This window comes from Carassius auratus, chromosome 42 (genome assembly GCF_003368295.1).
Source record: "Carassius auratus strain Wakin chromosome 42, ASM336829v1, whole genome shotgun sequence".
Classification (NCBI taxonomy): Eukaryota; Metazoa; Chordata; class Actinopteri; order Cypriniformes; family Cyprinidae; genus Carassius; species Carassius auratus.
The window spans coordinates 962,757-989,543 of NC_039284.1; the positions used below are offsets into that span (position 1 = coordinate 962,757).

General features: G+C 39.7%; 1 protein-coding gene across 8 annotated transcripts in view; it reads left to right on the forward strand.

Moving 5' to 3' along the window:
- The window catches only part of LOC113060391 (collagen alpha-1(XII) chain-like), a 72,645-nt gene that overhangs the window by 9,167 nt on the left and 36,691 nt on the right, over positions 1-26,787 (forward strand). For 6 of the 8 annotated variants that reach the window (XM_026229273.1, XM_026229269.1, XM_026229270.1 and 3 more), the window contains 17 exons: positions 755-1,357; positions 1,940-2,218; positions 2,307-2,579; positions 2,663-2,932; positions 8,858-9,127; positions 10,843-11,109; positions 11,223-11,415; positions 12,495-12,619; positions 14,927-15,076; positions 15,551-15,670; positions 16,443-16,607; positions 16,709-16,855; positions 18,179-18,321; positions 18,652-18,781; positions 20,299-20,444; positions 21,500-21,629; positions 21,742-21,878. In XM_026229273.1, coding sequence (XP_026085058.1) covers positions 755-1,357; positions 1,940-2,218; positions 2,307-2,579; positions 2,663-2,932; positions 8,858-9,127; positions 10,843-11,109; positions 11,223-11,415; positions 12,495-12,619; positions 14,927-15,076; positions 15,551-15,670; positions 16,443-16,607; positions 16,709-16,855; positions 18,179-18,321; positions 18,652-18,781; positions 20,299-20,444; positions 21,500-21,629; positions 21,742-21,878 — 3,548 coding nt within the window. The remainder of the gene's footprint in view (positions 1-754; positions 1,358-1,939; positions 2,219-2,306; positions 2,580-2,662; positions 2,933-8,857; positions 9,128-10,842; positions 11,110-11,222; positions 11,416-12,494; positions 12,620-14,926; positions 15,077-15,550; positions 15,671-16,442; positions 16,608-16,708; positions 16,856-18,178; positions 18,322-18,651; positions 18,782-20,298; positions 20,445-21,499; positions 21,630-21,741; positions 21,879-26,787) is intronic. The other 2 variants (XM_026229274.1, XM_026229276.1) reach the window with 2 other exon arrangements.

Below are 26,787 nucleotides of genomic sequence, written 5' to 3' on the forward strand. Positions count from 1 at the left end.
TTTGAGGGGAGGATTATGGGCAAGTGCATATATATTGTCTTTCTCTGATCTTTTGATCTAATATTGTGTAGTAAACTTGCACAATTTACAAAAGAACTCCAAAGATCAACAGCTTTAAAATCACTACTGGTACGACAGCATTGAGCTTTTGTTGCCTTAAAACCAAACGTATGATTTCAGATGTCAAAGTTATATCCTGTCTGGCTAACACATCCTGCAGTGTTGTAGAAATTAGGTCAGCAGGCAGAGAAGACAGTCTTTTGTGGCTGTTTGATGGTATTCGACCAAATAAGTGTCCAGTATAAGACCAATCCTGTCTAATGTGCTTTTTACTACCTCTGGAAGTGGTCAAAAGTTGACAAGCTCAAAACAATAAGTTTGAGTGCAGAGAGGTACGAAAGAGATCTGAGCACTACAAGATATTCCTTGAATTGTGTTGATCAAGGATGTAATTGTTCATGTATCACCTTCTTATGGGGACTGAATCAACAACCTTTGTGTTGCCAGCCTAAATCTGTAGCGATCTTATTATAGGTTGGAATATACTACATGACTTATCTGAGTTAGTGTTGAGTCCCCCAGACTGTAAACTGTTGCAAAAATAATGGCAAAAGTTGTGTAGTGTGTCACCGTATCCATAGTTTATCTATGTACTGGTACTTGTTGATATCTGTTTACCCTCTAGATGTAAAATAATCATATTTTAAATTTCCAAACAGACAGGTTGTTAAGTCTCGTGTTTTGTTCCCTATAGAGTGCTCCCTAGAGGTCGAGGTCCAAGCCGATATTGTCCTCCTGGTTGATGGCTCGTACAGTATAGGACTGGCTAACTTTGCTAAAGTTAGATCCTTCCTTGAAGTGCTCGTCAATTCTTTTGACATTGGACTCGACAAAGTGCAGATCAGCTTGGTTCAGTACAGCCGGGATCCTCACACTGAGTTCGCCCTGAACAAGCACCGTGACAATGCAGCTGTGCTCAGTGCGGTCCGCACCTTCCCCTACCGTGGGGGCTCCACCAACACTGGCAAGGCCATGTCCTACGTAAGGGAAAAGATCTTCATTCCGGCCCGTGGCGCTCGTGATAACGTGCCCCGAGTCATGGTGCTCATCACAGACGGCAAGTCCTCTGATTCCTTCAAAAACCCTGCCAACAAACTAAGGGATGCAGACGTGGAGATTTTCGCCGTGGGAGTCAAGGACGCTGTGCGCTCCGAGCTGGAGGCGATTGCCAACGCTCCTGCTGATAGCCATGTGTTTGAGGTGGAAGACTTTGACTCTTTTCAGCGGATCTCCAAGGAACTAACCACATCCATCTGCCTAAGAATTGAGCAGGAGCTCCATAACATCAAGAAAAGAAGTATGTGCTAGCTTCGATTATATGATTTTATTGAATTTTCTGTCATTTCTATTCATTTTTATGTGAGCGAGATTTATGAATAGCTTAAAATGCTTTCCAAGTAGAGCCTTGATGGACCTGGAATCCAGCAATAACATTTTATGAATGAAGAAAGGTTAGGGCCAGGGTTAGGAACTTTAACAAGTTCAGTCTTATCAGCCCATCTATTCCCTATGATAAGCAGTTTACTCTGGGTAGTTAGTTAAGGATAGGGTTCAGACTATGTTTTATTTGATGGGAATGTTGTTCCAGGATCAACAAAAATTCATATCACACACAGGCTCTGGAAACATCTGTTGAGGACAGATTATATATAATAAACAATAAATAATCAACATCTCAACATCATCATAATCAATACTAAATTGTTGGTATACACCACATATTTCAATTGTATTATTGTGTTAACTCCTGTATATTTAGAATGTATTGCTAAAGGTTTTCTTGGAGCAAATCTGCAAGCAAGATCAAACATCTTTCAAGAATACTTTCAAGAAAATAAACATTGGAAATGTGATTATAGTGATGTGTTCTGTAATACAGGTTTGGTTCCCCCAAAGTCGCTAAGCTTCTCTGAGGTCACCTCCAGAAGCTTCAGGACCTCGTGGATTTCTGACGGAGAGGATATCCTGTCTTTTCTGGTGCGCTTCAGGCCAGCGGCTGACATAACTGGAGACTACATCTCTTTGGTGGTTCCTCATGACACCTCCTCTACGATTTTGCCCAATCTCACGCCCCTGACCACTTATGAGGTTAATGTCATCGCCCAGTATGATAAAGGAGACAGTTTTCCCTTAATAGGGGAGGAGACGACTTTAGAAGGTATTTAATCATAGTCAAAGTTGATTATCAGTGAGAAGTGCAGCTTTTTTGCATGCGGCTGATAACACGCACTTCTCTCGCATTTCAGAATTAGGCTCTGTCCGTAACCTCGTGGTGAGTGAAGAGACCGTAGACAGTTTCCGTGTGTCGTGGAGAGCCGCTCCAGGAGCAGTGCTGAGGTACAGACTGTTGTATGAGCCAGTGGGTGGAGGAGATAAACTGGAAGCACAGACTGATGGGAGTCAGGTCACCATTGTGCTCCATGAACTGCTTCCCGTCACAACCTACCATGTCACAGTTTACCCTGAGTATGCAAGCGGAGCGGGTTCCTCCATGGACACTGAGGGCACCACCAAAGAAGGTCAGCACTGTCGGCAGGCACTGTTTTGTTGTTTTTACTTCAAAAACGAGTTAATTAATGGCATATTTATTATTCTTTCTAAGTTCGGGGCTCTCCACGTGACCTGAGGGTCTTCAACGAGACCGTGTCCAGCATGAGGGTCTCATGGCGAGCCGCCCCAGGCAATGTGCTGCAATATCATGTGGCCTACAAACCTGATGGTGGGGAAAGGAAAGAAATGTTTGTTAAAGGAGACACAACAACTGCTTTGCTGAGAAATCTGTCACCGGACACCGAGTATGAGCTCTTCGTTAGTGCTCGTTACACCTCTGGACTTGGAGCGCCACTGATGGGAACAGGCACCACTCTGGAAGGTAAGAGAATACTGTATTACAGTTGTTTTCAACCTGTGGTGGTATTGCAGGTGGGCCGCCAATTACTATAAAAAGAAATAAAAAGAAATATTGTTAATTTATGTAAAAATGTCTAAGTCATAACATAATAGCATCATTTCATATATATATATATATATATATATATATATATATATATATATATATATATATATATATATATTATTATTATTTTTTTTTTTCACAAACAACGCATAACATTTATTTTCTCAAAAACACAATCATGTACATACATGCTCACATATTATTATAGCCAAGTTTGTGCTGATTACAGTGAGATTAGACTTTTAGCCATTTAGATGTGTATAAGAAACTGAAAAAAGCACAAATATCAGGGCATGACAAAACTTCTCCAGGCCCCAAAATACCCTTAGACTCCAGAGGGTTAAGAATAAACCACCAATTTATATTTTTGCTGCATATGCTATAGAAGAACAAGTTCAAACATGCATAAATGGCTGTCAACAAGGTCAACAAAGATTTGCGCTCATGCATTATTTTAATGTGCTTTCGCGTTACATTAATGTGCTCTTGCTGCGGCTTCTGCACCGCAAACATACTGTATACACACTGCAAACGGAGTAGGCCTATGTGTGAACCTGTATAATGTATAACAAATCTATTTCAACCTGAGGCACCACTACAATTAATGAGCTCTATGAACAATGGATGGCAAAAAAGAAAAAAAGTCCCTGGACAAGGCATTTATTTATTTATATTTTTTTTTCCATAAGTCTAGAAATTGTGTTACACCGTTACTATAGTTATTATTTTGACTTATGTCTGTTCTAGAGACGTTACAACTTTTTGATAAAGCTCTAATTGGTTTTCTTTTGAAAATATGTTTCAAATTCAGCTAAATGAATAAATGTAATCTACATGTAAATTCATCCTGAATGCATTTATGACTGTAAAGTATATCTGTGTGTGTCAATATCGTGATTAAAATCGAAATCGCTAAATTGATCAAAGAAATCGCGATAGGTTTATTTATTTTTAGTCTATATCACTCAGCCCTAGTTCATTCTAGCTTCTGATTACTAAGTTATTAACCCAACAATAGCGGGGTCAGTTAATTTTTTTGCAGTGGGCCGCACAAACATATGTGTTTGGTTGTGTGGGCCGCGAGTTGAAAAAGGTTGGGAACTACTGCTGTATTACATTTGAAGTTTTCTACAAAGGAATTCATTTGTCTGCAGTACATTGTGTAATATGAAAATACAAACTAATGGGTGATGGGTGGTTTAAGACACAATGATGGCAGTCTGGAGCAGTGGTTGACCTACTGTACACTGCTTTATCAATAATAGATGCAGATAACCTTAAGGCAGTTTGGCTACTATGAGAATGCCGATCTATATGATATAATACACATATTGCTGACACAATATTTTATCAAAAGTCACTCAAAATGGTTTAAAAAAAAGGGCTGTCTATTAAATTCTCAAAATATGATCATTCACAAATATTGGCAGATACAGAACTTTATGGCAAAGTGTTAAAGGGAAACCCTAATACTAACTGCTACCTTAATTGTTTTTTGCACACTTCTATAACACACTCTTAACAGAGTACAGACATACCTAAAATACTTGATGTCGTCAGTGTGAAGTGAACTCTGTAAGTTTAGGGACCAAATGGATGACCTTCTGGATGTGTCATCTAATGACTGATCTCACTGTGTGGATTCCCACATGCTCTGGGTTTATACATTTGGTGTGTGGGCAGCAGACAAATCAGCTGAGTTTGTACAAATGTCCTCACTCATGCTTGGCATTGCAAGAAGAGTGAATGGAAACAAAACCTTGAAAGATATTGGTTTGGATTCATCTTTTCTAGTGTCTAACTGTGGTCTAGTAATCAGAATTCAGGGTTTTAAACTTAAATCATAGAGTGTATAGTTCTGTTCTGTTCTAACTTTTCTAAAGTTACTAATTTAAAAACCACATCATGTCGATATATAGATTATATACTCTTTGGAGACTGTGCTGGATTTTTAGTGATTGCTAGTTATTTGTGTCCTGTTGCTGTCTGGCTTACACAAACCACTAAGAGACAATTTCTTTAACATAAAAAAATGCTTCCTTTTTTATGAAGTGCATGTCTCTCTCAGTATTCTCTTGATAAAAAGCAGAACTATCAATAACGTGTGGGCTTGTTGAATATTAGCCACCGCCAAACAATTTCATCCAAGATTTTTAGCTTGAAAATAAACGCCCAAAACTTACTGCACGTCTTTCTTCGGAAGAATTTAAATCAGTGTCGTATTAAAATGACCGATTACAGCATCTAACCGGGACCGCTAATGACTGTCCTCCTCTCATTATACAAAAGCACATATTTCAGAGGCTTGTCATTATGTATGCTGACTCAAGCCGCCTTTTGATGAAGAGTTAAAGGAAACGTGACACATTTTTGGCCGATGACAAGGAGTTTCCAAACTGAGCTGCGTTAAACTCCATATCCTGGAACATAACACAGCTTTCTTTGTTTTAGCCCCCAGAAAAGTGCACTGTGGGGCCAAACTCAGTCAAGGCAATTAGGAAGTGACCTTAAACGAGGGCTTTAGGGACCGACCAGCTCACACTGCATCTCCTCTTTAGCCTATTAAACGGAATTGTTAAAAATGCTATTACAAATGTTGGCTCACATATCTTCTTAATTCAAAAATGTAAACTTATTTTTCTAAATCTGCCAGTTTTGTCTGGGGGTCTCAGAGCGTCTTTGTGTTTTAACATCTGGTGAATGTGGTTGCAGTCAGCATGAGTTTTGTCTCATGATAGTTTTTGTGGAAAAATGGGCTTGGGCTGTGAGATCTTTGTCAGCACCAGATTAAGTCTCTCAACCAAGACTTCTGCCCTGTTTTACTGAATATGAGCTGAAATCTGTGAGAAGAGAGAGAACAGAACTCATTTTCTCATCAAGCGCTGTCAAGTTAGATCCCAGGCAAATTTAGCAAATCTTAATCAGTGTGCTATTTGACATTATCCAAGTGTTAGTCATGCAAGATAGTTTGAGATGTTTTCGTCCATTCTGTATGGCAGCTGTTGAAAAGGACGTTCAAAATGTTCGTTACAAATGTATTCTCAGTTTTTGACCACCCCACTGGTTCATTACCTCTTAAAGATTGATTTCTTAGACTGTTTACTTTTTCTGAATGTGGCCACGGATGAGAAGATCCAGAAATTAGCTCTACATGAAGTCCATACGAAACAGATACAAAGAAGAAATCAATAGAAATTGGTGCTAAATTGTTTACCCTTGCAGGCAAGTGGGCAAGTTCAAGTCACAGCTCTTTTCCTGACCCTGTTCTCCACTGTCTACTGTGTAGCCTGGCATCCCTCTAAAAAATAGGTAGGTAGTCAGACCTTCTGTCAAGAGAATGTGAATGTGCAGAAGGACATAGCATTGGAGAATTTGTCTTGCTTCCAGGCACTCCAAACTTTTCCAAAGTGAAATAATTCAGGATGACAGTCGCCTTAGTGCTAAAACTCCTTTTCCCAGTTAACATCAACATTTTGCTTGGATGGAATGCTAAAACAAGGATCAAAGAAGGAAAAATAGCATGTGTGAATGTCCGAAAGAAGTCTGGGATTAATCTAGCCTCAACATATAACAATATCAGGACAGCATTAAAAAACTCATTCATGGTACTGCACTGTTGCGTCTCTGTTTAGTGGCTTTATTTTTTTTTAATCAGTGCAAAACCACAAATGAATAGCCATTAAAAGCATGTGTTTTCTGAGTAGAGGTGCACTTGGCATTGGCAGTTAATCTGCATTTTAACAATCAAAACCAGCCTGCAGAATACATTAACATACGATCTGCTCTTTTCTGTGCTCTGTCAGTGAAATCAGACCTCTATGGTGGACGTAGAAACAAGTTCAGATCCAGTCAACCTGGCACAGACTCCTAAATTCTCTGTCTAATTCATCTTGAATTAGTTGTTGTAACAATGAGTCAGAGGCGTTCGGATCCATGTGCAGAATTTTATTAAGAGAATGGTCATACAGGCAGAAATCAGGAACGGCGTCAGGTGTGTTAGGGATATCCAGAATCATTAACGGTAACAAATGGAGATCGGGGCAGGCAGCAGAGAATCAGAGTCGTTTACACAATCCAAGATCAGACACGGGAAAAACAAACACAAGGGAAACCGCTCGGAAATGCTAGACAGGCTAAACAAGACTTCGCATTGAATGAGAGTGATTGTGCTGCTTTTATGTGTGTGTAAATGAGGTGCAGGTGTGGCAAGGAAATTGGCTGATGAATGAGGTGCAGGTGTGGCAGGGTGATTGTGATGCAGTGACTCATGGGGAATGTAGTTCGGGTGTGGTGCAACAGATGAGAGGTGCTAGAGTCCAAGTGACATCTGGTGGTTGATGGGTGGAATGGTCCTGAGTGGAGTGCCCTCTACTGAAGTTCATGGACACTCCATCTAATGATTGTGACAGTTGTAGGTGTTTGCTAAGGCATGCATCATTGTTGACTTAGTGATTTAAACAAGCACTTTTCACAAATTTCAGTCCATAAATTGGTGTTACAAATATGAAAGTGTGTGTTGCTGCTTTACTAAGTAATTATGTTTTTCACCTGGTGGGTAATAAAATGACCGAACCAATCATTGGCAAACACCTCTCGCATATAACTGGAACATTAAAAAATCTAGCTTTTTTTATTGTCCCTTTTTTACCCTTTTCTGAACTGTCTAAAATATTCCAACGTAAAACAAAAACCTGTACAGATATTTAAGAAGAATTCGATTTCAGAGCACCTCTCCGGAAAGAAACTGGGATATAATTTTCCTCAGTAGTTATCCTCCTGTCATTGCAGTCCCTAACCTCCCATGTCTATGAGCTATCTAGTCCCTGTTTGAGATATGACCAAGAGCCTGGTAATTGCCCTTTTACTTGGGCTGTTGTTCTAGATTAAAAAATGGCCTGTTTAGTTTGTTTTAGACCAGCAGAGCTCAATGTCTGGGAGACAGGTGACTATCCAAAAGTCAGAAGAACCTGAGGCTGGGTGGTGAGAGAGAGAGAGAGGTATTCCCGTGGAAGTTTTACACTGCAGTTTATTCTAGTTCACTATGCTGTCAGCAAAATAGCATATCATTTCAAGTCCCTCTCCTCTCTTTTGCATCGGGCCATTCAATTTAGAACTGAGAGAAAGGGAGAGAAGATAGGTAGGTGGTATGGCACAGAACAAAAAGCGAGCTACATCTGCAGTTTTAGCAGTCTGTGTTTAATGGATCGGGTTTCGTGTTCAATGGAAAGTAGATGTGATGACAGATGTGTGGCAGCAGGGAGATAGATTATTTTTGCAGAGCTGTTTTCCAGGCTATGCATTACTTACAGAGTAAATCAAAGCAATCGCAAGCTACCCGCGTTTTTATACAGAAGATCAATTTAACCAAAGAGTTCACTCAAATTTCTCAGATTTATTTTGTTCTAAACTATATAGTTTTCTTACTTTCGGGGAACACTGAAAGAGACCACTGCTCTTTTTTCATCTTCAGTGAAAGTAAACTGTCAACCTCCAAAAAGTACAAAAGCCTTTTGTCCATTTTCCAATCCAGTTCCAAATCAAATTCAAAAAGTGCTATTGTAAAATTATGTCAAGCAGTTTTTAATAACCCCCAAAATCTGGTCTTATTTGGTCTAATCAGTCTCTAAACTTGGCCAAACTGGTGTTAAATGTTTTAGGTGATTAGTAAGTCCTTTCTGAAAATCCAGCACTGGTGGTCACAAGCATAGGTATGTTTTGCATGCTGCGACCATCATGGGATGCTGATTTTTGGTTTACTAGTCCCAAGTAAGGGAAGCAGGAGTGCTGGTCAATCAGCTACTCAATCTCTGTTTTACTTGTCTTTTTTTCTCAATCATTCAGAGCTTGGTTCACCTACGAATCTGGTTACTTCAGATGTCACTGAGAATAGTTTCGTAGCATCCTGGACTGCTGCCCCTGGCAATGTCCGCCTTTATCGGGTCACCTGGAAATCCCTCTTTTCGGAGGAAGCTGGCGAGAAGACCGTCTCCGGGGACATAACCACCACTGTTCTGGAGGGACTGACACCGGAGACCCGCTACAAGGTTTCTGTCTACGCTGCCTACAGCAGTAAGGAGGGGGAGCCGCTGCATGGAGAGGAGACCACAGATGGTAAGACCATTCCCACCTGCGAAATGAATGCCGCATATGACCAAACGCTCTTTACCTCACTCTGTTTGTCTGAAGTAGGCCTCTCGTCCAGAGGTAACCTATCCCAGAGAGGGAAAACAAACTTGAAATGCTGTATATAATATCAGCATATTTCACGGACATGCACATAAACCGCAGTGAAGTATTTGCTGAACTTATCCAAATCTGAATAAGTCCGCGGAAGGTTTGAAATTAATTTAAAATAAAAGAAATGTGTTGTGCTTGGTAAACTGCATAAAGTGTTCAGCCATTTTTTTTCTGAATTGGATGCCTTAACAATGAATGAACACATTTTTTACCTAAATGATGACAAAATCCAAAGACTTAACCCAAGCCAACAAGCAACCACTTAAGGTGCAGTCAAATCGAAGATTGCTTATCGAAATTCCTTAGGCGAAATTTAGTAATGATCAAAAGAAATCTATGTGTGAGGGTTAAAAGTTTACCCAAGCAAATTTCACTCATGTTCAAGTTGGTCCATGAGCTGGTGAAACAGAAAGCTGCATGGTTAGACTTCTTTGGCTGTGTATCATACATTGCTAGACAATACACACAAAGGCACTTTTCTGTCTGTTAAATTATGCCAACATTTTGCAAATGACTCTGCGCCTTTACAACACCCAAGCAATCATACAGAAATATGCAACGTGGGCATCTGCTCTCCCAGTTTGCCTACAACCTAGTTTTGGATTTTGGGGAAAGCATCACTTACATTTTCTTCAGAAAATGACAAAATCATTTCTTGAATTTAATGTCTGTTTTAAGAACACTCTGCAACTTAATGACATGCTCCCAGAAGTATGCTGGAGACAAAAGCTCTATAACAGAAACGTCTCAGTGTTCATTCTGATGTGGAAAAAGTGAAAGAGTGACCTCCATATCCTTTCATGAGCTCAACACCAGGCGCGGACAGGACGTCATTGCCATAGGTTTGCGTCATTGCCACTGTTTCCTCTAAAATACCTTCGCTGTGGGCTATTGTAACAAATGGTGTAGTGTATGGAGTGTGTGTAGTGGTGGATTTAATCATTTACACATGCTCGTTATTATCAAGTGATGCAGGATTTCAACACAATCTACAGCACTTGCTTCACCCTCTTACTTATTCAGTGGGACAACTCACTATTTAGAACTGGTTAAGCGTGCTGTAAATCTGTAATTGGTTTATCTTGCTGTCTGGTGCTTTATTTATTGTCTGTCATCTAAAAAGTTCAGCATTTGAGCTGTTAACAGTCTTCTGTTTTAGGCGGCTCCATTTTATGTGTGTTGCTATCACTCTTTATCGTACCTCCTTAAATACCAACATTAACACACATTCTGCTTTTGGACCAGGGATTCTTTGTGTCATTTTCCATCCATAAAACTCCTAATTTCTAAAAGGTCTCTCCATCTGAAAGTGTTCTGTAGGCCTGTTAAAAGCAGACAATTCATTCCTTTCCCTCTTGCGTAAAAACACTCCTGTCACCGCAGAACATTACAGACAGTCTGCGTTATGCATCACGTACAACATGTCTGGATTCACCCGGTTTGGAGATCTGCGGTCTGTGTTGGATCAAGATTATCTTGGCAGACAAACTTTCATTATTTAGTTGGTTTGCTTTCCCTGAACCCTAGGGAATGTGGTTGAATCAATCCAACATTTAATGGACATTGCCATTCATTTATCTCCCCGACAGTGTCCGCCGCTGCCAGAGTTGTTACGGTTTCAGAAGAAACAGAGAGGACCATGCGAGTGACATGGCAGCCAGCACCCGGCAATGTTGTCAATTACAGGGTATCATATAAACCTCAGGGTGAGACACGCCAGTTGGTCTCCAAAGCACCAGGGGGCACTAACACTTTAGTCCTGAGACGACTGCAGCCACGAACCCCTTATGATATCACAGTGGTTCCCGTATACAAGTTTGGTGATGGAAGACAAAGACAAGGAGAAGGCACCACGTGTAAGTTAATAGCAGATATGTGACAACTTGAGCTGAGCTAAAAGTTGTTATTTGACTGTGAACAGGTTCATCCTCTTTGCTGTCTAATTTGACACCCTTTATTTTCTCTGTAGTATCTCAGTATAAAGCTCCCAGAAACCTGCAAACTTCAGAGCCCACTAAAACCAGTTTCAGGGTGACCTGGGATCATGCACCTGGGGATGTGAAGGGCTACAAGGTCACCTTCCATCCCACCGGGGAGGAAAGGGACCTGGGAGAGTTGCTAGTTGGCCCCTATGACAACACAGTGGTTCTGGAGGAGCTAAGGTACGAGACGCCAATGTAGACACATGAAAAACTTAACAGACATCTGTTGAACACTGAAGATATGCCCTATAAACACCTTCAAAGTCAGTGTGAAATCAAGTGGACAACATGTACCTTCTTAAAACATGTCAATGCTAGTTTTCAGTCACAAAGACCTGTAGGGATAAACATACAAAGAACTTCAGCACAGGCCTATACATTTTCCATCTGTTTCAAACCACAGATATTTAGATTGAACACTGGAAAATCTGCAATATCCACACTGTTATTGAACTATCAACAATTATCTCAATTGAGCTCTACAATGACACTACTGCTGAATTACAGTAAATTTATTACAGTAAATTTGTTTCATATTTAAAAAAAAGTAATACAGTGATATTAAAATATCAAATTGCAGTTGAGCTCTGAATAGGAATGCAATGCACTAAATTGCACATTTTTTATATTTTCTATGGGAAAATGCTTAACATGTAACTTTGTTGCTTTTATATTCTGCTTTTAATTACCGTATTTTTCGGACTAAAAGTCGCACCTGAGTATAAGTCCCATCAGTCCAAAAATATGTCATGATGAGGAAAAAAACATATATAAGCCGCACTGGACTGTAAGTCACATTTATTTAGAACCAAGAGAAAACATTACCGTCTCCAGCCGTGAGAGGGCGCTCTATGTCTTCAGTGTAGACTACAGGAGCACAGAGCAGCACAGAGTGCCCTCTCGCGGCTGGAGACGGTAATGTTTTCTCTTGGTTCATTTCTCTCGGTTCATTTCTCTCGGTTCATGTCAAATTAATTTTTGATAAATAAGTCGCACCTGACTATAAGTCGCAGGACCAGTCAAACTATGAAAAAAAGTGTGACTTATAGTCCGGAAAACACGGTAATAAACTGTATACTTTGGTCCTCTAATATTACTGACTTAATGCATTAAGCTACATAAAGTATTTCCTTTATAAAAGTTTTCTATCGATGAATACTAAGGGTGTGATTTCATGTGAAAACCATGAAATGTGATCTATTAGCCTTTTAAGGTTGATGAATAAGATCGTTGACTGTTTTGTGTTCCTCTCATCTCAGGGCCGGCACTAAGTATACAGTGAGTGTGCTTGGTATGTTTGATGGAGGAGAGAGTATGCCACTGGCTGGAGAGGAGAAGACCACCCTCTCTGACGCTCCTGAACCCCCAACCTTTGAAACTCAAGGTGTGTTTAATAACAAAACAAAAAGACTTCTCTTTCTGAGAAACCCACCAATCAGATCTTGTGTTACTGCAGAGTATTCAGCTCAGTAGAGAGTTACTTGAGTTCCAAAACAATGAGCATACAGAGGATAGATGGAACAAATCCACTGCGTCTGCTCTTCATCCATATATAACAAAGCATAGGTCAGTCTTGAATTGGAAAAGTAGGCTGCAGTCTAGTGCTTTGAGTAATGGCAAATATCTTTCAGCACAGCTAATTGTGTTGTGAAAGAGCAGACAGGGTGACTGCGCCACATGGTAGCCATGTCTCTGCCTTTGCATGGAAGGACTCTTGAATTTCAAGAGCGAGAAAGATTATCTGCTCACAATTACTAATGCTTTACAACTTGGTTGAATGAAAGCTCTCATGGTCGGTTGACCTTGGTCTGGTATGTTGCTCCTAATTGGAAACAGGTCCGATGATGAGGGTCGGCCGACTGACATCAACAGGAGAGGGAAATGCATATATTCCCAGACTAGAGCTCTGAGGTGTAACACTCAGCTTGTAATTTGCATGCGATGCACTAACAAAAAAATAAAATAAATAAATAACATAACAACCCAACAATACAGTGACTTTTTGGACTAGTTTTATGGAAATATTGGTACATAGTTTACAGTTGTTCCCAAAGTCATGGATAAAATGCTTCTCTCTTGCATTTTTCTCATTATATATATATATATATATATATATATATATATGAAGAGTTCAGATGCAAAAGCCTCTAAATGCCATTTGAAATTTGCATCTAAAATTAGGATTTTTATCAAGCTCCTATGCTTAGGTTGAGTCATTTTACTTTAATGGCAATGTGCAGGTCCTTTGCCAGACTATTAAAGTGAAATAACTGAACATAAATATAGGAGCCTGATAAAAATCCCAATTTTAGATGAAAATTTCAGATGGCATTTAGAGGGTTTTGCATCTGAACTCTTCATATATATATATATATATATATATATAAATATATATATATATATATATATATATATATATATATATATATATATATATATATATATATATATATATATATATATATATATATATATATATAAATTTGAATTGTTTAATTTCTAAGATATTCAGGTTATTTTCTAAAGCAGAATTTCAGTATTATATTTTGGCTCCAATATATGTATAAACACATAAGCTAGCATTCAAAGTTTGGGGTCAGCATTATTCTTTTTTTATTATTATTAAATGAATAATTTTATTTAGCAGATGCACATTAAATTGATTAAAAGATATTTATAATATTACATACGATTTATATTTCTTTTTGACTTTGTATCATGAAAATAGTCTATCACAAACATTTGATACATACCATATTGAACCATATTAGAATGATTTCTGAAGAATCATGTGACACTGAATACTTGATACCTTTCAGTTATTCACAGATATTTTATTCATCTTGCATTACAAAGAGCATTTCATTGTATCTTTATAATAATACAGAGAGGGGAGTTTGCTGGATATTGATTGATATCATTAGCTGTTAAAAGTGAAGTCTTTATATTAAGGAACATTTTTAATTACCTAGTATTTTATTTTGCCGTGTGACGATGAATGACCGATTTGCATTGGTATTTGCTGACTTGCCTAAGGTATGTTCCTGGCTGTAGTGTTTAGGAAACAAGGGGTCATAATTTAGATGTGAGAATTCCATATTACAACTGAGAATGAGCACCTGTTTGGCTAATAAATCTCTTTTAAATCCTTAGATAATTCATTTTATTACTATTAAGCAATTTCCACACAGATATGTCTAGATAACACATTTTATAATCATAATAACCACAGCGTTTTAAAATATTAGCTGGCTGTATCCATTAAACATATCTTTTTCTTTTTCTTTTTCGCTTTTGGGAATGATCTATAAATCTGACAATTATGCAACATGTTCTTTTTGAGCAGGGCCAGATGGGCGGCACTTTCCCCTCTTTTCCCTTCATTCAGGTTTCTGGAGAGACAGCAAGATGGGACACAGACAAAGACATATCTTGAAATGGATTTTATGGTTTAAAATATGTTATTTTAGACTAAAATGTAAAAAAAAAAAAACTGTCTTTCCAAAATGCCAAATAAACAGTTTTGTCCTGCTTTGCATGACTGTGTGAATGTCTTGTGTGTTGAAGTATGTCTAATCTCTACATCCTTTATTGCAAATCACAATCAATGATGATGTTTACATCTGCTTGCAAGTTTTAATTATTTGTAGCACTTTATGATAACTGACTGAATTGTTCTCTGGTCAAATAGACATAATGTGCAAAACCACAGCCCAGGCTGATATTGTCCTGCTTGTTGATGGATCTTGGAGCATTGGTCGTCTGAACTTCAAGACCATAAGGTCTTTCATCGGTCGCATGGTGGGTGCCTTTGACATCGGGCCGGATCGTGTCCAGATTGGTAAGAGAAATTTATCCTGTATCCAAAGTGAGAAGATCCACAACTAAGTGCCATGCACAGGAGAGAAAAATCACAAAACATCTCGATTCTTCTTCTTACGTCTCAGTTTTCTCAGATGTTATTTCTCCTGAGAAAAAGATCCATATGTGTGATTTAGAAGTTCAGAAAACATCTAAAAAATGTCAAAATCTTTGATTGAGTAATCAGGATACTACATTCTGTGATCAAAATGAGATCTCAGTAGACTTTCAAAATCAAATGTTCTGCCAAATGATATATTATAGCTGTGTACTCATACTGGATGTCAAATATTCTCTCTTTTGTTTCTTATAAATGTTTTACTCTTCTACAAACATTTTAGGATAAATATCTGAGAACAAAATATATATTAGGTCTTTTAAACTATAAAAGAGAAACTTGTGAGGAATGGCATCTTCTCATGTGTTTAATTACACTGTATTTGTCCGTTTGTAGGTCTGGCCCAGTACAGTGGAGACCCAAAGACTGAGTGGCACCTGAACTCTCACAGAACCAGAGAAGAGCTGCTGGAAGCCGTGGCCAGTCTACCCTACAAAGGAGGAAACACTCTGACTGGTACATCATCTCTATCTCAGACCAAACACACTTGATTTGAGGTCAAATCCTCCAGTTTGTGTGGAATCTTTGTTTAAAAGTTTGACCAATTTAAAAAATGGAGCAGTTTATTGAATCTTCAGAAAATATCTAAAGAGAAAAAAAACCTTGCATGTATTTTGTTGAGTATTATATTGGATACATCAAGATTTATGGCTCTCGTAGTGAAATATAATGAGAGTAAGGAGCTCAAACTTGTGATGGAAAAACACTTATTCAGAGAAACAAACTGAGCATGTGATCAAAAAATAAGATGAATTGACAGCTTGTATGTAAATCAATGAGATCTTTATAACAGTAGAGTAGACTACTGACAATGATACTATGATGATTGAGAGATGAAACAAATGTCCATCAGATGCCTGAAGATCATATTTGAGACTCACAGTTAAGCATATTTTTTTTTACAATATAATTTATTGATAAATTAAAATATTTTTTGCAGTTGAGTGTTTACCTTACCTTATATGACTAACTATATAAAAGTTATTCTTATGTGTGCTTTATAAAAATTTGCAAAGATTTCACAGCAACATGACAAGTGAAGCACAAGCCAAAGGTGGAAGGCATTTTTTTCAGTAAGGTTTTTATGCTGTCAATCCTTTAGAGGCCATAGAAATTTGCATATCAATCATGATACAGTAGCTTTATAGGGTTAAAACTGGTCTGCAGTAGGTTTGCTGCTTGTGTTGTGTATTTAGACTAATATTACCACTATTCTCCAATCTCACAGGCCTTGCTTTAAACTACATCCTTCAGAACAATTTCAAGGCTAATGTTGGAATGCGTCCGAACTCTCGGAAGATCGGCGTCCTGGTTACTGACGGCAAGTCCCAGGATGACATCACGGTCAACTCTCAGAACCTACGCGATCAGGGCATTGAGCTGTACGCCATTGGTAGGAACTGGTTTTCCCTTTTGGTCAGTAAGACTTGGTCTGATAGGAATAGTCAGTGTTTTTGGGCATTAACATGACTTTTTTGTGGTTTTGATCTCCAGGTGTGAAGAACGCAGACGAGAATGAGTTGAGAACCATTGCTTCCGATCCCGATGAGATCCACATGTACAACGTGGCTGACTTCTCCTTCCTGCTGGACATCGTGGACGACCTGACAAACAACCTGTGTAACAGTGTCAAGGGTCCAGGTATTACTGAAGTCACACTCGAAAAAAGTGGTTGATCTATATGAGAATGAAGGTATAATGCCTAATAATTTACACTGCTAATAATGCATTTAAGAGTTTCTGATGTGGCATTTAGGCATCTTAAAAAAAAAAAGATTGTTTAATGCTTCTCAGAGGTGGCATGAATGCATTTACACAAACATTACAATTGGATACTTTAATACTAGAGGTGGAACTGGGTCAGAGCAGGCATAATTGAATCTGCCATTTATGTTGCCTTACATCTGTATATTATATTACATTACATCAGACAGTTTACTAATATTCTATTGTTTGCAAAGTTACTTACTGTTGGTAGAATGTCTAAATTGGACTATCCAAATAAATTGTTACCTGTATTTTTGATCAACCTCGTTTTAGGCCTTAGGCTAAAAATACACACTATTGAAATGAGGTGAATGGTGGATAAATGCATTGTTATTATGTCAGCGATGGGGTTGATGGGGTGCCATCCAAAGCTACGTCCTAAAAGGTTCCAGAATTAGTTTTACCTTTACTCTTCCTTTTCGTGAAATGTAAATACCTGAAGGCTTCGACCTTTCTTTGATGAAAGTTTAACATGCTGAAACTCGATCAATGCACAGACAAAACGTTCCAGGCTCCACCAAAAAAAAAAAAACAAAAAAAAAAAAACAAAACCCTAGAGGTTGCCCAGTCTAGAAATAAGCTGGAATAAAAGACATGAGAATGTTAATATTCTCCATACTTGAACTGTAGACTTATTCGTTTTATCTTCAGCCGTTTCAAGACACATTAGAGCATTGTTAGAGCTGCTACAATGACTTGGCTCCGGTATCTCTTGAGGACATTCTTCTCCTCTTCTTTCAGTGTAGCAAAGTTAAATATGAGTCCTGCCATGAGCCAAAACAACCAGCTCTGAGATGATCATAATATTACAAAATTCCTAATTTGATTTGAAGCAAAAAAGTTTTTGACAATCAGAAAAAATCAGCAAAAAAGACCCAAACTCTCAGAGCAACAGTCTCATTGTGAATGTAAGTGTAAAAAAAAAAAAAAAAACATGTACAAAACAAAAACCTTATTAAAAATAAATTCTTACTCGATCTACACAAATATAACTTAAATTAAATGTATCACAATCAACTCTGTGTTCTGTGTAATGCTGCATTGTGCTCTTCATGGTAACACTGACTTCTGTTAGCTGTGTTATGTATGTTTACCAAATTTCAATTTGCTCAGAAACAGCCCTGATGTGACAGTCTAATGTTGGAGTATGTGCAGGGTCAAAGGTTAAACTCTAATCACCATCATTACCCTTTACAGGAGCAGGCCCCGAGCCACCCACTGATCTAACGACCTCAGACGTGACCCATTACTCCTTCCGTGTCAGCTGGGTCGGCCCCGATGGCCCCGTGGAGAAGTACAGCATAGAGTATGTGAGCACTGCAGGAGGAGAGCCACAAAACGTAGGAACACTTCACTTGTTTGAAAAGCATCATGATTACTATTGCTTATTATTAGGCTTAGCCTAAGGATTTGAACCAACCCTAAGTATTAAACTTTATTGTGCAACTCATCTAAGGCTCTTAATGCAATGCACATTAACAAAAAGAAAGAGCAAAGAAAGACAAAGTGAGGCTTTATGCATGTCATGTTGAGCCAGAACTATTTCTTCAGAAATCTGGAAGTCCAGAGATAAGTTGGAAAGGCTAACATTAATTAACGTGTCTTCTTTGCAAACACAGTCATGTTCTATTCTTGTGAGCTCTCACATGTATTCTGTTCCTCTGTTGCAGTTGTTTGTCGACGGGACGGTGACGACCGTGGTCTTGGAGAATCTCACTCCGCTGACGGAGTACATCGTGAAGGTTCACTCAGTGGTGGGAGAGGACAGCAGTGACCCCCTCAAAGGATCAGAGACCACATGTAAGTGTGCATTTACCCACAATTCACTCAACACCACAACAGACAGAGCCAATTCCTCAACAATATGTTTCTGAACACCAAAAAAGGCTGAAAATCATTCATTATTTGCAAAATTGACAAATGCAATTGTTGTTTTAGAAGTACATATTAATGAGGATGTGGTTCTGCACTTCTATTACCATGGTAATATAGTTTACTGCATTGTAATACCTTGTTTTTGTACATTTTACACAGAAATACTATGATATTCTTAAAAGTAGCTTGGAGTACCATGGGAATACCATGACAATTGAATGCAGTAATCATTCAATATTACAGTCTCACACCATTACTTTACCATGGTACTGCCACAAAACAAAGATAGACACTTTGATATGTATTATATCATAAAATACTTGGGCGAATAATAAAATAATAATTATAAATTAAGTGATACTTTTACTCAGCAAGGATGCATTAAATTGATCAAAAGTGACAGTAAAGACATTCATAATTTTTCTATTTAAAATATTTATATTTCCAATAAATGCTGTTCTTTTGAAATATCTATTCATCACAGAATCCTGAAAAATAAAAGAAATGTGTCATGACTTCTACAAAAATATGAAGCAGCACAATGTTTTTCAACACTGATTATACGAAAAGTTTCTGAAACATCAAATCAGCATATTCTAATGAATTCTGAAGATCAAGTGACACAGAAGACTGAAGTAATGATGCTGAGAATACAGCTTTGATCACAGGAATAAACTACATTTTAAAATATTGTAGTATTTCACAATATTTCTGTTTTACTGTGTTTTCGATGTTTTTAATGCAGCCTTGGTTAGTATCAGACTCTTCTTTGAAAAACATGAAACAATCTTACCAACAAATGAAACTGTGATTAGTAATATGTCAATACCAGAACAGTAATGGAACTGAAAATGCTCTTATTTTTTATCTGCAAAGTGTAATTTCCTATATATTTTTTTTCAATGTAAGTCAGTTCTTGTCAGGTTTTGTGAGATATTTATATTTTAGAAGCATCTTTGCTGTTTAAAAATGATTTTGTGATGTTTAGCCAGTTACTGCAGATACAATGCTATTCATTGTATATGTGCTTATATTGCTGTATCCTTTTTAGCAACATTAATTTTTTTTTTTACATTTACATTATGACTTAACCCATGCGTCATCATTCCTTTCACAGCGCTCTGAATGTAACCATGTTTCATACGGCATGATGCTGCTTTGCACCGCAAAGTGTCAGGGAATTATTTCATTTCTTGTCTGTGTATCAACATTTGCATATCTGTTTGTCTGTCCTTCTGTCATTCATTTCCATCACATGAGTATCCCATGATTGTTCTCATACAATCATTGTCTCTCATGGCATTCCATTCCACCTTGTCACACATCCATCATTCCATCCGGAATGCTTCCATGTTGTCATTTAAGCTTCATTCCGCTTATATGGATAGTCAGGGATCAAATTGCACAAGAGAAAGAAAGAAAAGTCATGTCCCCTTCTATAGTGCCTCTCAGTGCTGTGAGGAACATGAACATCTACAAAGTGCGCTCCACCACCATGAATGTGAGATGGGACGCGGCCGAAGGGGCCACAGGCTACATGCTTCTCTACAGCGCCCTTAATGCCACTGAGCCCTCTGTGGAGCAGGAGGTACGGTGACGCCACACATTTCAACCACTGCCCAGTCTGCTGTCCCGTCACATCTAGTCAGCCAGCCTTTTGGAAAGTCCAGTCTTGAAGCTGAATATAAAAAATAAATAAAAAAATAAACACATAACGTGCTAATAACTTTCATCAGGACTTACTGGAACAGACTTAATGTTCTAATGGGAACCCAATGGTGCTATGTAGCTCAAATCTGTCAACAACTGTCACATACTGTAGCAGAAAGAGGAAATGCAAAGCATTTTTGGAGATATTATAGATACCACAGGTAGTGGGTCTACATTTATTGGGTTCAGAAACATCTTTTATATTGCAACATTTAGAAAATAATGGCTCATTAGTGCCTTTTGGGCTTGTTAGCACAGTTTCTCTTTCAAGTATTTCTCATATTGAGAAGATCCAGAAGTCTCAATGTCAGTTCTGTCTTGGATCTGATGTCCTCAGGGCCTCAGGGTTGGGTTACACATTCTTAGAGTTTTGTTCTAGTTTGTAGACATAGAGACAAAATTAAGTCCAAAAGTTGGTTTAGAACCAGAACGAATGTCTGCCAGTAGGGTATGGACAACTAAGTTTTAATAACAAAAAACAACTAAGTTTTAATATATAAAATATATTTGGATATTTATCGCCTGCATTTCTGCACCCGTGTCTTGAATAGCTTTACCTCAACATGAAATCAAAATGAAGCCTTTCACTTTTTGCCTATTTTTCTTCATGGTAACTTTATAACTCTTTGTTAAAATGTAACTTTCTTCTTCTCTGAAATGATTTTTTGAATTTTGGTTGACATCATCATGGCTACTAGAACTGAGTTCAGCCTGTTAGTTATTTTAGTACAGCTGATATTTGTTTGTAATAGTTGTAGTTTTAGTTAGTGGTAATAACCCTGCTTCAGCATCCATATCGATTCATAATCTTACTTAGAAATTCATACTGGTTCAACCTGGTCCTTTCAAACATTGGTGTAAATCATTTTTCCATCATGTTCCCTTGAACAAGTTCACCATCCCTTTCATGTGTGATGTGATTAACATTCACAGATACGTGTGAAAGGGACAGTTACTGACGTCCAGCTGAAGAAGCTTCGTCCCAACACAGCCTACAGCGTTTCGGTCTTCAGCCTGTTCGGCGATTACGCCAGTGACCCCCTCTCTGATCAGGGGGTGACCCGTAGGTGGCACTAGGGCTGTCTTCCCCTCAGCAGGGATGTTTAGCTGGCCTGTCTGTTTCTCATCGTTTGTTTGTCTGTTTTTTTTTTTTTGTATCTCACCCTTCTCTTCAGTGCCTGTTCCTCCATCTGGTGAGTTGAGGATCACAGATATTACCCACAGCACCATGATGCTGGACTGGGATGCTGCACCCGGGGCCGTTCGTAAATACATCATCACTTACAAGCCAGAGGACGGAGAGGCGAAAGAGGTTAGGACAAACATGTCAGCTTTCTAAGAAATGTGTCCTTTCTGACATTAAAAAGGCCATATACGTGATTTGCGAATTAATATCTTACTGGTTTAACAAATGTTTCAATAGCTTTTTCTTTAAAATGAGTTTTTATAAGTGAAGCGCTGCTTTACGTATGATGCATTTCTGCTTTTCCAAAATCACCACTTAGATTTGCGTTTTCATTCAGCCCATCTTTAGTTTTTGTTCAGACCAATTACATCTAGCATACATAATCGCTGATTAGGCAAAAATGTCGTTTATCATTTCATAAAACTGTCAAGTCTTATATTACTTGAACTGTAAAGTTGTTGGAATAATAGCTCTAAATGATTTTATACATTTTTAAGAGTTTTTCCACAAGATTTAGTTCTATTCTAATATCAGAATCATCCTAATTGACTGCTGATTCCAGTACATTTTTAGAAAATTTGCTGGTCTGGACTTTGACCGTATAGTATAATGACCACTGAAAGATCTCAAAGCATAATACGATCACTAGAGAGTGTGGTAGGTCTAATAGAAAAAGAAATTTGATCACGTAATATTTAAATTTGTTTGAAGATCATATCACACTAGCCACAACAAGGTGGTCCGAGGGCAAATGTGGCCGGCTGTCCACATGTTGAGTTTGCTGCACTTAAGATAAATTGAAAATGAAAGTGATGTGTGGCCAAGTATCGTGACCAATACTCAGAATTTGTGCCCATCAAAGTGCACAGACAGAAGTGAACACACCTGGAGCAGTGGGCAGCAATATTGAGCAGTTGGGGGTTCGTGTCTTGCTCAAGGGTCTCACCTCAGTCATGGTATTGAGGGTGGAAGAGAGCACTGGTTATTCACCCCCCCCCCAATCCCTGCCAGACCTGAGACTCAAACCCACAACCTTCAGGTTACAAGTCCGACTCTCTAACCATTAGGCCACGACTGCCCAATGGCCAGTAGCAATGACTTCTGTGTGCACATCTTATCAGCTGTTGAACAACAGTCTTGTTTTCAAATGTGCAAAGCCTTCCTGGGTCACTGTGGAAGCCTTCCTGTGGAAAGATTCCTGTCTGTTTATACAAAGCATTCAGGCAGAAAACCAAGAAGAGACACATGTTGATGAATTTGGGACCTTTTAACATATCAGCAATTAGATTGCACAAGTAAGTGGAGACAGCAGCTGCCGAAAGAGAATACAGCTGCTCTCCAGAGCTTTGGCTACGGCGATCTACCAAAGATTGCAAGAACAGACAGACGATAAAAAAAGATGGAGTTTTGAGTGGCACTCAGCAATCCAGTGCTTTGGGATGTGTTTTTTATGGGTGGGATTTTTTTCCCTATGATCCTATGAGTCTCAGTGGCAGTTTTGGCCTCAGCTGTGCTCCACATCCTGAGACATTAATCATAACACAGTGCTGCTCATAACTCTTCGTTATGGGATGAAAAGATGAAACAAACAGGTGGATGTAAGCCTGAGAAGCCCGACAGATGGCAGCAGCGCCTGTTACCTGACACTAGATCAACGATCAGGTTATATTTTATAGGAACTTAAAGTGATTTTATATATATATTGAGGCTCCATTGCTCCAATCAATTTCAACCTTTCTCTAGCAAAAAAAAAAAAAAAAAAAGCTTCATAAGGTTGCTGTCACTCTGATTTTAAGTAGAACTGTCTAGTTTTTATGTATCATGTTTCGTTCCTGAATTATTGTGGCGATCGTGCACCAGAGAGACACAGGGAGATAGAGAGATCCAAATACAGATGTCTTTAATGAGGGATAATCCAAATCGTAGTCAACACACCAAGGTCAAAACCAAAAAAATCAGTCTAAAACAAACAAAGGAAAGGGACAGGAAAAGGGACTCAGAATACGAGAGGACTCAGAGGACGAGCAGACAGGAAGAATCTCGGGGGACGAGAATGCTGGATACGGGTAAGGACTCCATACAAACAACAGGAAAAGACTGGTATTTAAAGGGAGGCTATGACAATAAAGTGACTGCACCTGGCGCAATTAACAGGAGTGCAATTACTGTGATGACAGGACAAGACTAGAGGAATTCTAGTGCCTATGGTAAAGTGCCTAAGGGGAAGTGAGCCCACTAGTGGACACCCATGGAAACAGAGACTAGACAGCGTGACATTACCCCCTCCTCCACGGAGCAGCTGCCAGATGCTCCACCCGAACCCAAGGGAAAACCAAAAACACAAAGAGACCAGGAGGGAGGTGGACCGGCGGAGGATCAGGGGGAGGGACGGAGGGCCAGGTCCATATGAGGAAACAGAAAGAAAGACACAGACAGAAGAACCCAAAAAATAAAAATAAACACAAAAACACAAGTCCAAGAAGGACATCATGTGACGCCCACCAGGGCGGAGCAGAAGACCATCACATCCGTGCGACTTAAGCAGACAGAAGGTCAATAGTGACTAGCCCTGATACTGGAAGGTCAAAGGTGACTAACCCTGACTCTGGAAGGTCAACGGTAACTAACCATGACTCTGGAGGGTCCACGAGCACCTGACTCGACTCTGGAGGGTCAACCGGAAACTTACTCAACTCTGGAAATTCAATGGGCACCTGACTCGACTCTGGAAGGTCAACAGGAATCTGACTTGATTCTGGAGGATCAACTGGAACGTGACTCGACTCTGGATAGTCAATTGGAACCTGACTCAACTCTGGAGGGTCATCTGGAACCTGACTCAACTCTAGAGGGTCAACTGGAACCTGACTCAACTCTGGAGGGTCGACGGAAATATGACTCGACTCTGGAGGGTCAACCGGAACCTGACTCAACTTTGGAGGGTCAATGGGAACCTGAGTCAACTCTGGAGGGTCAACGGGAATATGACTTGACTCTGGAAGGTCAACCGGAACCTGACTCAACTCTGGAAAGCCCACTGTAGCTGCTATCCTCTGCAGTGGCGCTGGGTTTGTGGCCATCTTGTACTGTAGTGCTGGCTCAGCAGACGTGACGTGAACAGTCTCTGGATCAGCAGACGTGACGTGTACACTCCTGGGAATCTCTAGGATCTTTGACAGCATGGAGAAATAATCCAAAAACGTCTCAGCGGCCATCTTGGGTGTTAGCACTGAGCTGGTGGCCATCTTGCACCATGGCGCTGGGCTGGACCTGCGGCCATCATGGGCAGTGGCTCTGGGCTGGCGGCCATCTTGTGCTGTGGCGCTGGGCTGGCGTCCACCTTGCCTCACGGTGCTGAGCTGGCGGCCGTCTTGTGCTGTGGTGTTGGGCTGGCTTCCATCTTGCCTCGTGGTGCTGGGTTGGCGGCCATCCCGTGCAATGGTGCTGGGTCAGCGCCCATTCTGCGCAGCGGCGCTGGGCTGGCGGCCATCTTGTGCAGTGGCACTGGGTTGGCGGCCATCTTGTGCATTGGCGCTGTCTCGGCAGACTTGCGCCTCCTTTCCCCTCTCCGTACACAATGGTGAGACGGCGTCTCCCATCCATTTCTCCCGAACCCAGGGTCGAAGGGGGACCATAGTGGAGAGTGATGCCGGACCTCCTCTCGACCAATCACTCCTGAGCGACCTCCCCTGGTCCAACGAAACACGACCAGGCGAGTACCCTCGAAACCATTCTTCTCCCGCTCGGTGACTGGGGAGGAAATATGAACAGACATACTGCTGGATCTTTTGGATGGAGTCCTTCTGTGACGATCGTGCACCAGAGAGACACAGGGAGATAGAGAGATCCAAATGCAGATGTCTTTAATGAGGGACAATCCAAATCGTAGTCAACAAGCCAAGGTCAAAACCAAACAATCAGTCCAAAACAAAACAAACAAAGGAAAGGGACAGGAAAAGGGACTCGGAATATGAGAGGACTCGGAATATGAGAGGACGAGCAGACAGGAAGAATCTCGGGGGACGAGAATGCTGGATACACGAAGGGTAAGGACGCCATACAAACAACAGGAAAAGACTGGTATTTATAGGGAGGCTATGACAATAAAGTGACTGCACCTGGTGCAATTAACAGGAGTGCAATTACTGTGATGACAGGACAAGACTAGAGGAATTCTAGGGCCTATGGTGAAGTGCCTAAGGGGAAGTGAGCCCACTAGTGTACACCCAGGGAAACAAGGCTAGACAGCATGACAATGATTCAGCATTTCTGAATGAATCAGACAAGTCAATAATTCAATAAGCCATTAATAAAGGCAGCTGCATAGTAGTATACTGATCTCAGAGTTACATTAACCCTCTTGGCGCCACGGTCGAGTTTACTCAACAAGATGCGGCACTGAATAAAACGGCCGATTTTGTCAAATAGGGTGTCAAATTTCATGCAACCTCCCCTGCACTAGATAGCAGACATGTAATACTTCATCTCTGACTGAAAAAAAAGTCATGCTCCTATACAAAATCTTCGAGCTAGAGCGCATTGAATCAGTGCAAAAAAAAGCGGAGCTTGTGTGAGAGTGAGCCATTTTATCTGACCAATATTGTCACGTCAGCGAGTATTGGCATTAGATTATTATTATTTTCATTATTATTATTATCTAGTGGCATCAATAAAGCTTCAATAAAGCCGCAATGAGGTGTTGGAACTTTTATTCGCGGACACTGATTCTGAAGGGGAATATCTGCATTCAGAAGATGACGGGGATACTGAAAGTGAAAGTATAGCCCTACACCAAGCACAGATGGTGAATCCTTTGCCCAATGTAAATAAATGGTCCTTTGCCAAATGTCAGAGGTGTGAACAATGTTTGCCAGGGTCGGAGTGTTCATTGTGAAATTAGCAGGCATGTTTTTGTTGCGGGGACGAGGCGAGAGATTTTTACCGCGCTAGACATGTATATTTGTCTTCTGAACACACCTCTCCGCGATCGCGGCAACAGTATTGTAGTGTAGACTTTGTCTAATGCCACTGGGTA